The following is a 17210-nucleotide window of genomic DNA, read 5'->3' on the forward strand; positions in this document are numbered from 1 at the left end:
GTCCTGAGGTGGGACAGCTTCATCGTGAAGACACGACTCTTATGAAACATATGGGAAATGAATACACGTCCTTAATGAGCTGGGTTCATTACATATATTCTACCACTCTGTGAAACTGGGTTCTTAATCTTAATCTGGTCAGGTCCAGAGTTCAGGTGTCCAGGACCAAATGAATACATAATTATTATGATGTAATATATTCAATTCTTGTTAATAAAACTAAAGGTAAATTGAAATTGAAATGACATTTATGTCACCATCACTGTGGCTGTTTGTCTTGTTGCTGGAAAAAGAACAAGGTTGAAATAATTAGATTGAATTTATTAATTTACTTTTCGCCCACTCAGGTAATAACTGAGCTCGTCCACATATGGATCAGCAAGAAATAATAATAATGATAATCCTCATAGACACTTCACATGATTACAAAGAACAGATCAAACTATAAAGATATAATGGTAATTACACATTGAAGTAGAACATACTCACCTTATTCCAACATGGTGGAATTCACTCTATGATTAAATGATTGAAAGTTAAGTAGATTTTCTATTAGCTTGAGAATCAGGTCACAACCAAATGTCTTGATTGAAAGTCAAAGGTCCTTTTGACTCCATCAGCCCTCGTTATTTATTAATAATATTAACTGGAAGCTAAATTAACGATCCATGATAAGAATAAAGTGCAGCTTCATTTGAAAAGAACACACAACAGCTACACTCTGATGAACACTCTGTACTGAGCCGTGCTCACACAGCGTCCAGGAGAATCAACCTGCAGGGCTGTTATGTTATTCCCAGTTGGTGTATAACCGAGCTCCGCCCGCTCCGGCTGCAGCTGTATTCTGTGTATTCAGCAGACAAACTCAATAACTGGAAAGGGCAGCGTGAGGAGCGAGGTTCCCCTCCACCCCCGCCAGCGCCTCCCTCCCTCCCACCTCTCTCTCTGTGGAGATAATTACGCCATCTGATGAGCCGCCTCTCCGAGCAAACCGCAGACTCCAAACAAAAGCAAACTTTGAACCGTGACTGTCAAGCGTCGCCTCGAAGACAACACTGAAAACCTGGGTTGTGTTCAGAGGAGATCGGATCAGGGAGAGAACACAGAGATATATCACACTCCCACGATCAAGTGCAATCAAGACAGGTTTTAATATTTCTCTATTTGGAATTTAATGGACATTTAAGAGGATGAGAAATCACCGTCCTCAGGATAAATCTGATATTGTCCTTGTTTTCATTAAAACCTGCAGCTGATCCATTTAGGGCTGCGACTAATGGCTCCTCTCATCATCAGTTTATCTCTGTTATTATATGATTAATGCTTCAAGGGAGGGACTCGCCCATAAGGTCCAGGATGAAGTCAATAGGTCACGACTCGATCGAGAGGTCGCGACTCGATCGAGAGGTCAGAAGGAAAAACAAACAATGTTCTGCTGCTCACGTTTAGAGCTTCTCTGACTTTTCTTTAGTTTCTAATTGATCACAAACTATGAGAAACTTCCAAAAAACTACAAAAGTTTGTTTTAATTTGACAAACTAAATCTGAAAGTATTACGTGTACTTAGTTTTTTAGCCAGCAGGGGGCGAACCAGATGTTCCAGCTTCACTTTTAAAGAGCTGTCATGTTTCCCATCTTTATTTACAGTTAATTCTTCATTGATTTTGAATTCCACTGGATAGTTTTACCCCCTCAGACCTCAAATTAAGCTTTTCCTAATCAAATATTTGACTTGTGACCTGTAGCTGAACGCAGCTGCTGCTTTATTTAAAAAAAATCCCCATCTTAAACATCTGATATCAATTCACGGCTGCAGAAAACCATGAAGAACGCTCATCGTAGTTTCCCAGAACCTCAGGTGACGTCTAGAAAGTAATGCTTTTCAACTTCCAACAACAAAACAATCAAATTATAAATCAATGAAGTATTTATTTCACCTAATTGTGTTTATTTAGCTTGAACGTTGGCGTGACCCGATGTTCAGTGAAAGCAGAAGGATCCAAAGAGTCCTTGGAAAAAGATGAAATAAATCTCTGGAATGTGACGGGGAACTCGTCGTGTTTTTCTTTCTTCCGTTTGGTGCTCGCCAGAACACACGCCTGATTAGGAGCTAATTATCACCAGCAGAAAATGATCAGACAGCCGAAAGAGAAAGAGAGGGAAGAGAGGAATAGAAATCTGGCAGAGAGCGAGAGAAACCCGGTGAGGGCAGAGCCGAGCATCCAGACGAGATGAGCGCCCTCAAGGTCACTGCCACTCTTTGGAAAACAAGTGAAACATGATTAGGGATTAGGGGATGTTTTGGAGCTCTGTTGCTGGAGCTGCCTCCTTGTTGTCCCATCTGCCCATCTGATCCTCTCTCCACGTCTCTGCCTCCGACTCCAACCTCCTCGCTCCTTCTTCATGTTGTCATCCCCCTCTTTTGAACGCCTTCCTCCCATCTGCTCAGGTTTCTACTTTGCCAAATTCCCTCTTTCGTTCTTCTTCTCCAGCTCCATCCCTCTAACCTTTCCTCGTTGTCTGTGCTTCAGGATAAACTCTCGGAGGAAGTGCAGAAGCAGCACGACGGCCCCGGAGAGATCGGATCCCCGCCGGCGCCTCAAGCCGAGCCGGACCTCGGGCTGCTGCCGGATGCCGATCCTGAAGCCAGCCAAGCAGAAGAGGACAAAGACAAAACCCTGCTCCTCCTGGAGCGCCTCAACGCCCTGGAGGTAACCACTTCACCAACACACCTTTTGTCTTTCCCTTTGTTCCCTTTATCTCCACCTACCTTCTCCCGGCCGGGTCTGTCTTCACTCCTCCTGTCAGAGTCCGGGCCTGGTTGTGTCTGAAAGCATGACAGCTGATTGTATTCTGCAGCTTTCATCGTTGGCCGGGCAGAGTCATCCTGCGAGAGTCGCCTCGAGGCCCTCGGGCTGAACTCCAGCTCTACTTTATTTTCCTCCACGCTCGGGAATCGATGCTGAACTCGGCCACGAGCAGCGAGCGGCAGCAGGAGCCTCAGTCGTCCAGGCTGATTGTGTTTTCTCCTCATGCCACTGGACTCGCATCCTCTCGGATCTCTGCAGCAATTAAAAAAACTCTGACTTAATTAAATTAAGCCCCAAGTCTGACCTGATCATTCCTGAGTGGCCCCACGTGGCTCCTGGATGATGAGGTTGTGGTTGAAGGCGTTCGACACACATAAACAACAATATACGGGGGGGGGGGGGGTAATTTAATTATTTACCAATTTTAAAATAAAGACCCTGCAGTCACCGCTGCTGCACAAAGAGCTGTGATCAGTCCAGTAGCTTTTGTGTTATCCAGTCATTTGTGTTAAACAAACCAGGTGTGAAAACACGACCTTCCATGATGGAGGTAAAACCAAAGCCAGCTTCCAATAATCAGACTGACTTCGTCCTCTAACCACAAACTGAAGTCCCTGAAAGCACAGAGAGTTTAATGGTAAACTCATTCACAGAGCAAATGAAGTCTTTACGTTGTTTTTCTGTTTCTTCCTCCAACGTTACACTAAATCCTCCCTGGTAGAAAACTCTCCCTAATTAGAGCAAAGTGCCAGATAATCGCTTGTTGCCGCTCGGCTCCAAGTTACCGTCTCAGAGAGAGTCCGGCTAATCGATGTGATGAAGCACATTACCTAAACATAACGTTTTTAAATGGCTTTATCAAAACCTATCGGCCATCTTACTCCGTTCAGCAGCGTGACGGATGCAGCTCCGTGGGGACGGAGCAGGAGCCGTCCATCATCGCCTCGCTCCACGCTCCACGTCCACTGACACTAAGTGAGCGCTCCGCTGCTGCTGCTCATTAACTGGAAAACCCTGCAGGCCAATTCATGCAAAGGCAAATTAAAGGTTTGCACTTGTTGCAGGAGAAATGCAGTAGAAGTACACATGTGATTATTCAAATACTACTCAACTGAATAATAAAATATTCATGTCAGGGTTGAGCTGACAAAACACCACTTGTGTTGCATCATGTGGCGACAGAGCAAAGAGTCAGAAACACTTTGTTTTGAGTCTGAGGTAGAAAATGGGTTTATCTTCTGCTAGGCAAGAAAACAAAATCAATTTCAGGGATTATTTTAAATGCAGAAAGTTGCTTTTATCGCATAAAGGTCTGAATTTCACACGTGAGAAACACCAGTGGAGTTTAATCACATCCGTGTTCCAGGGCCTCCAAGTTTTTAATTAGTCTCTGTCTTTGTGGTAATTGGATGTTTTGGATTGTAATTATGTTTCCCACGTTTTCATCAAGGGTCTGGTAGTTTCTACTAAAGGGCAGAGGCCGCTGGAAACCAGGCCGGCTGACAGCTCCTAATACGCTGCCCGCCGCTGACAAATTGGAAACTCCTAGAGATCAATAGGGCGCCGCCTCGCCAGCCTGGCAAGTGGAGAAGATATTCTTATTAGGTCCGAACTCCAAATGGCCCGCTGCCCGCCCAAAGTTCACCATCATAACTTCCATCCCCTTGACCTTTCCCTCTGTGGTTCTTTGTAAATTTTTTATTGGCCCTCCTGGCTCAGCGCTGACATCTGACCTTTCGTGGAGCGGGCCTCCTCGCTGCCGCGGCTCCTCTTGATTGCCGCCTCTGTCTCCGCCGCTGTTGTTTTCGTTGTGTCAAATGTAACCAAAGTCCCTGTGAGGTTTGCGTTGGCTGACACCGAACGCCTCCGTGTGCTGTTTGCAGGAGCAGAACTCGACGCTGGCCTCGGAGAACGAGAGCCAGAGGGAGCAGTACGAGCGCTGCCTGGACGAGGTGAGTGCAATCAGGGAGGCAGCGTGACCCGGCAGATGTTTTACTCACCTTGAGAAGAACTCAGCTTTAATGAGGTCCCGCTCTGCACTTCCTGTCTCCCACAGGTCGGCAATCTACATCTAACAATTAACCTAGAAAAACACTGTGTCATATTTCTGAGGCACTAAAATCTCTCATATCTCACTTTGATAAAGAGATTTGTTTCAGTTGGGCTAAATTAGGCAATAACCTCATGTCCCTGAAGCCTGGATTGCGTATAAAACTTTATTTATCATACTTTTTAAACTCTTAAGCACAAATAAGGACACTGCAACATTAGGGCCAACTGGTAAAAATACACAAATCACCCACTGGTCATATCATAATAGCAGAGCTCCACTCCCCACTGTGTCTTTTCTGCACCACCATCATAACCACACCATGTTCGATGCTGAAATCGGCCCATTACTTGAGTGTGGCTCATCCTTACCCTGATGTGAACCCCTGGTTAACATAACAGTGCCACTCCTCTGCCCTCTGGTTATTTATGGGAGCCTGATAAGTGTTGTTCAGGGAGCCTCGTGAGAGGAATAAACCGGCGCTGGATGGCTCCAGGATAGAGGGGGGGGGGAGCTCCACTAAGTAAGGAGAGAAGTGTGTCCAGTGGGGACGAGTTGGACGGGCTCAGCAGAAGACTGGGGAAGACGGGTGGGGAGAGACAGAGAAGAGGGGTGGGGATGAAGATTGGAAATAAGTGAAAAGAAATGAGATGGTGTTGTGATATATTTTTTTTAGAGTTTGAGTCTGCATCCCCCCCGTCTCCTCCCTGCCCTGAGACGACTCCGCTCGCCGTCTTCTGTGTTTACTCGTCAACTGTTTTGTTTTCTGTGGAAGGGAGGTTTGCTAATGATGTGGATTTAACGATGGAAGCCGTGTGTGTCCCTCCAGCCGATGCACACAACACAAACCCAGAGCCTGCTTCGTGACAGAAGGGATGTCTATGGTTCTTTACGTCAGACCAGCTGCACATCTAAATATTTGTGCGTGGCCAAGCTTGTTTTTTAGAGCACTCACTGGCATGAAAGTCTGTAAGATCTCAAAGTCTCTGTCCGACACCATTAGAGTCGGCTTTCGTTGGATCGCCCGGTGGTTTTACAAGAGGCAGATCTGTAAGTGGTTAACGCCGGGGTCCTCGTTTCACCACGCTCACTCCCATCTCTGCTCGTTCCATAAACGAAAGTGAGCGCACTCAGAGCAGCTGATGTGGCTTCACACGTCCTTAATGGGCCAATCAATGGGCCGTAATCGGAGAGGCTCCTCCATCGGCGCTGCGGTCTGAATGTGGCCGAGTGTGAGAGTGTGAGACCGATGAGGCCTCGGCACAACATCACTTAAACCGGGAACGTCTCTGCTCCTACATCAAGCGGCCGCTGTCGATACCCCCATTAGGAAGAGAGTTAGACACCAGAAGACATGAAGTGTGTGTGTGTGTGAGAACATCACAATTCACCTTATGTGTATATTGGGTCTGTCTACAGGAGCCTGTGAGGGTCATACAAGACCCAGAATATCACAATGACATTAATGTGCTCTTCTTCTTCTTCTTCTCCTTCTTCTTCTCAAGGTGGCCAATCAAGTTGTGCAGGCGCTTCTCACCCAGAAGGTTTGTCTCTTATTTCCATTTTTTCTGTGAGATTCACGATTTGGTTTGACGACGAACTGGAGTTATTCTTCACTGTGATGTTCTGACTGTGGTTCCTCTGATCCAGGATCTGAGGGAGGAGTGTCTGAAGCTTCGGACCCGAGTCTTCGACCTGGAGCAGCAGAACCGGGCGCTGGGCGTTTTGTTCCAGCAGCGGATAAAACCCGCCTCAGACATGCTCCTCCAGGTCAGTGCCCAGGCAGAGGCTCACACCTTGAGACGCCACTGACTGTCACACCCGGCTGCTAAGGAGAGGGGGGGGGGGGGGGATTATCAAATTACTGTAGGTGGAGGGACGGAATCACGCTAAGGGTTTTAAGGAGCTGCTCTGGATGCAGAAGTTATAAATTAGCCACTGAGCTAAGCAGCTCCACCGACCTGAGGAGTGATGGTTGCTCTCGATGCTGCAGTGTAAACCTTCCCCGCTCACACTCGGCCCCGCCTGCTCTCGCTCGACTGCCAAATGAAGCGGCAGCTCCTGCAGCTCACACGCCCGAGCGGCTGTTCTCATGCATTGAAGTTGTTTTTCTCTTTGGGTTGTTATTGAAGAGCTCCGGGGTCTCTCCGCCGCAGACAGCTGCTGCACATGAGACAGTAAATACTTTGATTTAAGAAAAGTTTCACTCCTTTACGTCCATCTTTTCTTTTTGTCTCCGTCAGAAGCTGTTCTCTGGTCTGCTCTGAAGCAGAGAGAAGGAGGCGTTTAAAAGCGTGAATCAATTTTAGTTGTTTTGCTTTATCAGGCTGAGGTTGTATGTGTGCAGTTTAAATGTTCTTATTTTTTAAAGTCTAGGATTCACATATAAACAGAATTCAGAGAGAAACAGAGAGATTTTCTGCAGGAAGAGATTGTTCTTCACCTTCATGACTGTACCCATATTCTCCGGCTCCTCTTCTTCATCCGGTAGATATTTTATTCCTCCAGTTTCACGTCAGACATTTGCCGTCTCACATTCAGCTCCTCCAGAGAATTTCCAGGAACATGTGCAGACCTCAAGTGCAGCTTTGAAAAGCAGCTTAATTCACTGAAAGTGTAATTCTGAAACCGACAGAGCTGCTGCTGTATGTGTAACCCGCTTGTTGTCAACTGGCATCGCAGGCCAGTGGGCTCAGTTCGGGAAGTAGGATTTCATTTATAGTGCAAATTGCCGCGGGGCCCCCTCGCTGTCAACATGAAACGAGCATGCAGCCACAGAGAAAAGAGAGGGAAACAGAGCCGTCAGTCCTTCTTGAGTGGAGGAGAAGAGAGAAATTGTAGAGATGAGGATGAAAAGAGATGAGGCGAGCAAGGGTAGATAAGCGGGCGAAGGACGGGACGTTGAAAATGGAGAGGGATGAGATAGCAGAGGACCGTGAGCGCCGAGACGACAAGGAGCCAGAAGTGAAAAACTCAGGGCCGAATAAAAAGCGGCAGAAATGGAGTAAAGAGAAAAAAGAAAGGAGGAGGAAGGAGAGATAATATGGCTGTGGGTGTGTTGTAAAGCTCCCTGTCACCTCCTGCTACTTGCAGATCCATTATAGGACAGACTGGGAGATTGTCAAGTGAAACAGCAATATAGAAAGGCTGAAGAGGGATATTGATGACACCACTGTGAGGGCCAAGAGGGGCTGTCTCCCTACAGATGGGAATTCAGCCTTTCACAACCACAGTGGAGTTGTAATGCATCGAAATTCAGCCATGAGAGTTTTCTTTAAGATGAATTCAGCTGAAAAGAAACGGACACAGGGCTGAGCCGGTATTTCAAACCGCTGGTTTTCAAAGGGACTGGGACCGGGCTCTCTGATTGGTCCATTTCATGCTTCAATAACTGTTTTTTACTCCAAAATATTCCTTTTTAACTTCTTTGTGTAAATATCTTGAGATTTATTGAGTTTCTTTTGTCCCGCGGCACCTGAAGCAGACAGATTTACTTTCACAGGCACAAGTGTATCGTCTCCCATCTTCATCTGGACCTCTTAGCTTATCAGTAATTAAAGGTTCCCTCGTCCCCGCGGGCGTCTTCAGTTCCTCTGATAAGGAGCCGTGAGGCGTGTGATGGCGACCGCACCCTTCACGGACTTCAATAACCATGCCACGTGTTCATTTCAGAGAAAACCTGGCGTTGAGTTGAATACTGACGGTTGTTTTCTTTACACCACGACAGCCGAGGGGGAAATAACCAGTGCACCGTCCCATCCACTTATGCTGCTTATCAAGTATGACATAAAAGTGGCAATCGAGCGGCCCATTACCGGGACAAATGCTCGCCGTGTCCGAAGCTCCTCCAGGGCCCCAAGGACACGGCGTGGACGCCAGTGACCTCACTACTGCAGCTTGTGTAGTCACACACTCAAATAAATCCATCAGCTGGAGATTTCTGCAGAGTTTAAAATCACAACAATTCAAGCTTTCATTTCCATGAAAACATTTGCTTTTCAGATGTTTGTCATCTTTGTTGTGTGTCTGTTTGGATCAGACACTTAGACCAGACTGTATGTGTGTGTGTTGTGTGTCTCAGGACGCCTCAACCCCTGTGTTTCTGACTGCAGGTGCCAATACTGATGTATTTGTTTGGAAGCTTCTATTCTGGGCTGATATTCATTATCTTGAAATACGAGCGCTGTCAAACCAGAAGCGACACAGAACAGACGCAGTAATCTTCTGCTTCTTCTGGAAAAGGACACAGTCCGGCACTAATGTCATTACTCACCACATTATCTAATAATTAATAAAAGGCCAATATTTGCATGATATATTACAGCCTTCTCTGCATTAATGGGGATTTTGTGATTAACATTCTTGACTTAGATCTCGGCCTTGAACCCGGTAAAGTTCAAGTTGCGTACACCCGCCCTTGTCATCTACCGTTTCCTTTGACCAGCCCCCCCCACTGTGACCCTCTGACACTATTGACTGAATCCTTGATGAGGCTGCTGAGGAGGTGAAATCCGGCACGCCACGATAAGATCAGAGCCTCCTGTGACACCCCCGCCACTCCCTGCCAGAGTGGATGGCGAGGAGGTGCAGGGATGCGACATCTGCAGCGAATGTCAAATTTCATGACTTTAAAAAGTGGATAAAAAGACAACCGGCATCTTTAGACTCCGAACCGGTGCAGCCGAAATCATACAAATCCTCCGTATCTGCTTATTTAAAGACAATAAGTAATATTTTGTTGCAGTGATTTATGATTTTAAAAACAATTCAGAAATACACCCAATCAAACCAGGTTTTGCCGGAGATTCAAGGTTTTATAACTTAAAATAGTAAATAATACTTACTCTTATCTCTGAGCTTGGTATTGATCTGTTTCCACGGCACAGTCACCGAGTCTCTGTCGGTTAAAAGTTGCTGTCGCTCTGAAAGCTTCATCGCGAACTCGCACCGGAGACTTTCCTGGATGTTACGCTTGAAAGTTGAGAAGAGAAAATGACGGCAGAAAGCTGAGACATTGAGAAATCGACCTGTTCTTATTTTTGAAATGTTTATGACGCTGATGGAAAGATTCGAGCAGCTGTTTTTCCTTTTTCTGAAGGTCACTGCCTTTTATAAAACAGAAATACATGTGTGTGTGTGTGTGTGTGTGTGTGTCGCTCCCTGAGTGAGCATTCATTTATTAATTTTGCCTCCGGAAGGAAACGCGGCGTACGATCAAGTGTTTTGTTCCACCATATTTCCAGTTTAAGTTAATTTGAGCGTGGGGAACGTTGTGTAATTAAGCTCAGGGATTAAAACGTGGAAATATATTTGGTTTTGTACCCCCCCCCCCGAAGAGTTAAATAACAGAGGAGGCTGCGGACGAGTGTAGGAATTAGAGGAACAAGAGGAATCCCTTACTCCCTGATGCAATTATTTCCTATTCACATTCTTTTTTTATTTCCAGCCTATGACATTAATGACTTTGAGGCGAGAACCCGAGCTCTGTGTGGCGGCGCTGGAGGGAATCTGATGTGCACTTGTTCCACAGTCAAATTATTGTTCTGTAAAAAATTCATTTTTGTATTTTGAATGCATGTTTGGACATTTTTGAGTCAAAGGATTTAGTGTAAAAGCTGGAAAATAAAAAAGATTTGAAGGGGTTTTTCTGAGACGGCACAAAAATAATTTAACGTCATATCTCTTCATCGTTCTCTCGTTTGTTGTTGCGTCCGTCCCGGATCATTTCTAATTTCCTGAAATCCCCGATGTTCACGACGGCGTGTCCTTCCTCTTGTCTTTCAGAAGCTCCACTCCCGCATCCTGGATCTGTCGGCGGCGGACCTGCTTCTGGAGCCGGAGCGGAGCAGGGCCTTCTTGCTTTCCAGGAACACAGACTCTCCCTCTAACGTGAGCTCAAACCCGCACGACCACGACTCCCTTTCCTTTTCTACGCCATGTAATTCGTCCAGGTGGCATAACTGAACCCCTCAAGAAATCATTAGAAGATATTAAAATACAGAGCGAACAGCAGGAGGCCGTGACCCCTCCTCTGCCTCAGCAGGACGAGCCGGCACTAAGAGGAATAAATCCATGTCATATTACCAGAAAAGCATCGATTGAGACTCGTCAACAGTAAAAACGACTCCATAGGACGCTGTGGTACATTACTCACCTTATGTATTATGCATTGAGGTCTGAAAATGAGTTTGCTCTATTCTTTTATGCTTTTCCTCCTCTGAGAACGTCACCTGATCAACTCGCAGGACGACCGAGGAAATGAAATAATAATACTGTGAATTATGAATCCTCATGTTACCTGAATGTGCAAGAGAATCACATCTCCTGGAACAGCACGTGTTAAGTGATACACACAAGTGACACACTATGAGATTCACCAAAGAGAAATTGTGACCGTGGATAGATCCTATTTCCTATTTTGAATGCTCAAACTTTTATTTTGAATAATTTATTTGAGCAGTGAGTAGGTTAAGAACTGAAAGAGTATGAGTTACAAGTTACAAGATATCTGTCTGTAACATCACGTCTCCTCTCAGGAGGTCCAGTGGAACGGGAAGTCCGGTCTGCCGGGGACCAAGTGTCTGAGCCAGCTGAGTCTCACGGTGGCGGCGGCGCCTGTTTACCAGCGCAGCAGCTGCAGCAGCAGCGAGCTGTCGCTGTCCAGCGCCTGCAGCGAGTTCTCCAGCGGCTCGTGCACCTGGAACGACGGACGCTCCTGTGGAAAAATGGTACGTCCCCCTCCTCACTCGATAGACCCTTCCACAAGACTCCAGATTTTATTGCCTCTGTGACTTTGACCCTTTCTTCCTCCCTTTGACTTTCCCCTCTGTAGTCGTCCCTGACCTGGGAGAAGAGGCTGAGTTTGGGTTCGTCAGCTCCCAGTAACATCTGCGCCCCCCCGGAGGAGCAGGCGCCCACACGCCGCAAGGAGAGCAACATCCTGGAGGGACTCCGAAAGCTCCAGAGGAGGAAACACAGGAGCTCCTCGTGCTCGTCCAGGGTCTCAAGGTCCGGTGAAAAAGACTGTATGAACTCCAATGAGGGCATCTACTCCCTGGGGGTCAAGAACACTGGCCAGGGGGTTTCCAAGCCCACACAGGAGGGGAGGCCCTCTGCTGCGGGGGCCAAGAAGTTCTCGTATGATTCTGATGATGCAGACGATGAACTGGCACATTCCGGCCGTGGAGATAACATCCCCACCAAGGACGGGTGGTTGTACTGTAAGAGACGCTCCCGCAGCATCTCAGAGAGCTTATGCAGCTGGGAGGGGCCCCTGGACGGTGGAGTGGGGGGTGCCTCAGGCCCTGTGGTCACAAAGCAACCCCCAGGTTATGACTCCAAAGAGCATCCTGAGAAACTCATGAGCTTCATCAACAGCTTCCTCCCTGAGGGGGGGCGGACGTCAGCTTTCTCTAAACCAACCAAGCTGCACTACAAGCCCCCCGATCCCGAGGGTCCACACCACCTCTCTGACGTGGACGACCCAGAGGAGCTCACCTCTGAGTCCAGTGACCTCCACATGTCCTTCAGCCGGCCACCAGCGCAGGCAGAGAGGGACTCCAAGAGGCTGTCGAGGGACGCTGCCAAGCTGCTGGTCCAGCAGTGTATGAGACGAGAGCAGGGCCGCACCCAGTCTGCGGACGGGCGGCCGCGAACCTTCAGCCTCATCAAGGAGCCCAAAGTGACCACTCAGTCTGAAGAAAGTATTCTGGCCATATTTGACGCAGAAGGAGAGCCCATTGAACTCTGTTCTCAGAGACTCACAGCTAGTGGTGGGTCTCGAAAGGACGTGCAAGGGGGCAAAGCGGTTGCTGATTACACGGAGCTGGCGCCACAGGAGAGACCAACACGGCAGACGGCAGCGAACACAAGGAACTACAGCGTTCTGGAGTCTCCAGAGAAACCCTCAGAGTATCAGATCAGCTCGAGGAAGACGAGCAGAGACGGCAGCGCAGAGAGGTTGTCCACGCAGCTGACTCCACAGAGGAAGCTTATCAAACCCACGAGCAGCCGAGCCAACCAAGGGTTCTCCATCCCCCCCATGACGGACACTTCCAGTCCGAAGGGCGGCTGCTCAAAGATACCGGGTCGTAACAAACCTGCTGCGTCCCCTCTGAGACTCTCTAAGGGTTCCACCGCTGAACAGAGTCCCTCAGGGCCCTCTGCTCAGGAGAAACCCACCTCCTCTTCCACTCTCAAGATCTCCAGGTTCATCAAGACGTCAGGAAACTCTTCCCAGAGCCCGAAGGCGCTGAACTCCAAACTGCCCAACAGGGCCGAGTGGAGCAAGCCCGCCTCCTCCTCCCCAGGTTCCCCGCTCCTGTCGAGGAGGCACCTGGAGTACCCTGACAACGTGGAGCAGCCGACCAGAGACAAACACTGTGAAACCAGCAAAAACAAACTCAGGTCCCCTTCTCCTCCCCCTCCCCCGGGCCGCACCACCTCCTTACTCATCAGACCAAACTACGAAGGGTCGCCTCAAGCACATAAACCGGGCGCAGCTCAACAGTCCACCTCCACCTCGGTGAGGGGCCCTCCCCCAAGCTACCACACCTCTCTCTTACCAAATATGCAAAGTACTCTGCCCATCAAGGATAAAGACTGTTTAGACCTGGATGCCGGCTACGGGACTGCACTTTCACCTCAGAAACTGGTTGACAAAACCAGTCAGCACCTTCAGAAGTCCCCCGCCACGACATCGACGAAAGGCACTTCCAAACGAACGACCACGAAAGACTACCTCCCCCCCGCAAACTCAGGGTGTGCTCCGGAGCCCGAACCGGCACCTAAAGGCTCAAAGAATGTCCCTCCTCCATACAGCGCCCTCAGAGGCTCCGCGCTCCACAACTCGTTTGCAAGTAAACGAGGATCAACCCATGAAAAGGTGCATCACTCGGTGCAGAAGGCGTCTATTAGTTTACCTCTAGCGTTTCAGGAAGCCCCTCAAAGTAAGACGGAGCCGCCGGCTGTCGTCAGCCCCCCCAGCTCAGTCCTGATGTCGCCCAACTCAGCGGAAAAAGCCTCAAAGACTCGAATCCCGATGGGCTTCAAAGCGTTTTTAAAATCTCCCCCCAGCCATAAAAACAGTTTGTCTGTAGCAGGAAAGCAAGAGAAAGATCATATCAACTCAGTCTCCAAGGAAACTGTGACTTCAAATGCCTCGACGCAGTGTGACAGCGTGCAGCCCACGTACGCTATCGATTCCCCCTCCAAGACGCCCGTGACAGAGGGGAAAGGGGACGTCCGGAGAAGGTCACAGCAGGAGGCAGCTGCTGAGGAGGGGGATGTTTGTGACAAGGGTAAACGGAGCAGTCAACTTTTCTCCAGATCCATATCTGTCACCACCAAATCTCATCTAAAGCCGGCCCTGGGGATGAACGGAGCCAAAGCCCGCAGCCAGAGTTTCAGCACCAACTACATGGAGAAACCCACCATCAACGTCCTGGATGTGCCAGGAAAGATCCGAACGCAGATCATCACCAACTCAGGGGAACGCGGGAACTCCCTCTCCAGACAGAGCTCCCTGGAGGTGCCCGGTGTCGGGTCAGCGGAGAGCCCGGTCCACTCGCCCAGGAGCCGGCTGAGCCACTACGGCGGCATGACGGCGTCAAACATTCAGAACGTACTTCCTGAGAGGAACTCAAAACCAGGCCCTAAAGGTGAAGGGTCGCAGGGCGCAGGGAAAGGCGAGGCCATCACCTCCCCTTCTCAGAAGGAGGCGCGGAGCCTACCCATCAGCGACAGAACCGGTTTCAACCACATCCGCAAGTCGGCAAAAGTGGCTTCTCATCCACAGCTTCAGCCTCCGTCCTCTTGTGTGTTCAGCTCAGAAAACACTAATGAGCAAGACTTCAGCAGGGAAGTCAAACCTCCGACAGACTCGCCAAACCACCCCCCAGATGTGGAGGAGAAAAAAGCCAGCCCCACGACCTGCACTATCGAGGAGAAGGTCATGATGGGAATCGAGGAGAACCTGCAGAAATGTCAAGAGCAGGGGAAGGTCGGCGCCAGCGAGCCCAAGCAGAAGACCGGGCCCTCGCTGGCAAACTGGTTCGGCCTCCGCAAGAGCAAACTCCCGGCGCTGGGCGGCAAGAAGGCGGATGCGCCCAAGGGGAAGGAGGAGAAGAAAGAGCTGAAGGTCGGATCAGTGCTCGGAGGGAAACAGGTGAAGTCTGACAAGAAGAAGGACAAGAAGAAGAACGAGGAGGCGCAGACTCTGTCCGAGATGAACAACAAGCTCAGCTCCATCATGGACCACTGCAACAATCAGATGGGTCAGATCGCCAGTCAGATCCAGTGCTCCACGGCGTTCATCGGCAAGGACCAGTTCGTGAAGGAGCTTCTCTGCAGGTGAGTTAAACAGATCCAACTCTGAGCTGATCAGTTTGACACTAGAACCCAGAAGGATGTGGATTCTAAATTCTGTAGAAACAAATAGAACCAAATATGTTGGACCTGAATTAAGAAAATAGACATATCTTTTATGTAAAGATATAAATAAACATTTTTATTCTGTGAACTGAAGGTTTTTGTGTCAGTTAACAGATGAATCCGTTAAAAACAAATAGATTTGTTTCTATTAAATGAAGTAGGAGCCATCTCTGCTTCAGAGCCGTGTTGAGAGAAAGTGAACAGCGGCAGCAGCATCTGTCTGTGTGAGTTACGACTCTGCTGCAGCGGCGTCCACACACATCGTCACTTAGTGTGTCTCCACAATCCAGCGACTCGCACAATCACAAGCGACAGGTTTTTATCTGGACGATCACAGGAGAGGAAGCAGCTTGTTACACGGCTGACGTGTGATATATAAGTAGGAAGTCGTCAGAGGAATAAATACTCAAGTAAATGATACCTGAAGAATCTACTAAACGTAATAGAACACAAATCTGTTTTCCTGGCAGGACGGCTGTGAAGGGCAACTCGGTGTCCCCCCCGCCGCCGGGAGCGTCCACGCCCAAGAAGCACGGGGACATGGAGATGTGTCCAGATACGGCTGTGAGTGTCTCTCCGTCCTGCTCCTGTCTCGTCTCTGTTTGCACACACATGCAGATCCCACAGGTTTCCACACTGCAGCCCTCTGTACGTGTTCTCTAACAAACCCCCCAAGCCTCCCCATCGATTCACATTGTTTTCTGACTCAGCCGACGATTCATCGGCTACTTTTTCATTAACCAGCCGAGCCCGGTGTTGTTGTTGTTTCCACGAGGCTGAGGGCTTTCAGGCGGCTTCTCTCTCAGCCCGCCAGGCCATGCATGCTACACAAAATCAAATCAGAGCTCCTCTCTGCAGCTTCTTTACCTTCACTTTGCAGGAAAGACGCTCAAATCACGACCTTGAGGGGTTTATTTTATTCTTCAGCATTATTATCTGTCAGTCAAACGGCCCGAAAACGGCTGAGAGGCTGAAAAAGAGAAAGTGAAAGGGGGCGAGCAACAGAAAGAGAGTCTCGCCGCCTAATGTAGGAAATTTAATCCGGACGATGTTGGATTTCGATAACATGGAGGAGGCCCTTATCGCAGCCACTCTATTCCACAAAGCCGCCATTTAATGCCGTCCGCCGAGCCGACGCTCTATCGCCTCCCCACAGAAATACAACAAAAGAGCGACACTTTATGATACAAGTCCTCCCGCACCCCCCCAAAACTGACCTTTTTTCAAATTACGCAATTAAATTCAGTCAGGAGGGAACGACAATCACCTCGGCTCCTTTTGAGCGAATACGACAAAGCTCATCTGGAGAGAAAGACTGGGAGCTGTCGTTAGAGCAGCCGATTCTCTCAATCTGCCTTTTCCTCTGTGGATTACCTCAGAAGAGATAATACAACTCATAAAAGATACTTGTTTATATTGTATATTATGGTGTTTTTAGATGTCACTGGTCAAAGGTCACTACAATGGCTGGTGTACCTCCACAGGGCTGTATATGTAGAGATGCATTATGGGATTTGATAACCACTCTTTGATGTTCCAGACGCTGCTCATGACTCAGAGGATCCACCTGCGAGCTGAGAGCCACGACGCACACATCCAGGAAACAGCCTGTCAGGATCACATGATCGGTAAGCTCCTGATTCCAACAACAACAAATCATCTGCTGCTCGACTCCGCTGCGTCCTCGTATTTACTTCTCCCGGTAAAAAAAAACAAAAACATTTGTCTTCTTTCATCTCACTTTCAAAAAGCTGTCACCAGCCATCAGGCGTGCAGCGGTGCAGCCGAGCATTAACGTTTTACAGTGGTGATTTCCTGACGTGTCTGACAACTCAATTCCTCGCTGCCAGCCGTGTGTTTACTTTGGGGAAATGGCAGCGGCCCGCGAACGCCACGACACCACCAGCCGCCGTCATGTG

General features: G+C 48.7%; 1 protein-coding gene across 3 annotated transcripts in view; it reads left to right on the forward strand.

Annotated features, from left to right (window-relative positions):
• LOC133933362 (nck-associated protein 5-like) overlaps positions 1 to 17210 on the forward strand; it is a 93836-nt gene that overhangs the window by 67423 nt on the left and 9203 nt on the right. For all 3 annotated transcript variants that reach the window (XM_062380414.1, XM_062380415.1, XM_062380416.1), the window contains 9 exons: positions 2532 to 2711; positions 4694 to 4762; positions 6366 to 6404; positions 6511 to 6630; positions 10645 to 10749; positions 11397 to 11588; positions 11693 to 15210; positions 15762 to 15855; positions 16832 to 16919. In XM_062380414.1, the coding sequence (XP_062236398.1) occupies positions 2532 to 2711; positions 4694 to 4762; positions 6366 to 6404; positions 6511 to 6630; positions 10645 to 10749; positions 11397 to 11588; positions 11693 to 15210; positions 15762 to 15855; positions 16832 to 16919 (4405 nt within the window). The remainder of the gene's footprint in view (positions 1 to 2531; positions 2712 to 4693; positions 4763 to 6365; positions 6405 to 6510; positions 6631 to 10644; positions 10750 to 11396; positions 11589 to 11692; positions 15211 to 15761; positions 15856 to 16831; positions 16920 to 17210) is intronic.

This window comes from Platichthys flesus, chromosome 22, assembly GCF_949316205.1.
Source record: "Platichthys flesus chromosome 22, fPlaFle2.1, whole genome shotgun sequence".
Taxonomy (NCBI): Eukaryota; Metazoa; Chordata; class Actinopteri; order Pleuronectiformes; family Pleuronectidae; genus Platichthys; species Platichthys flesus.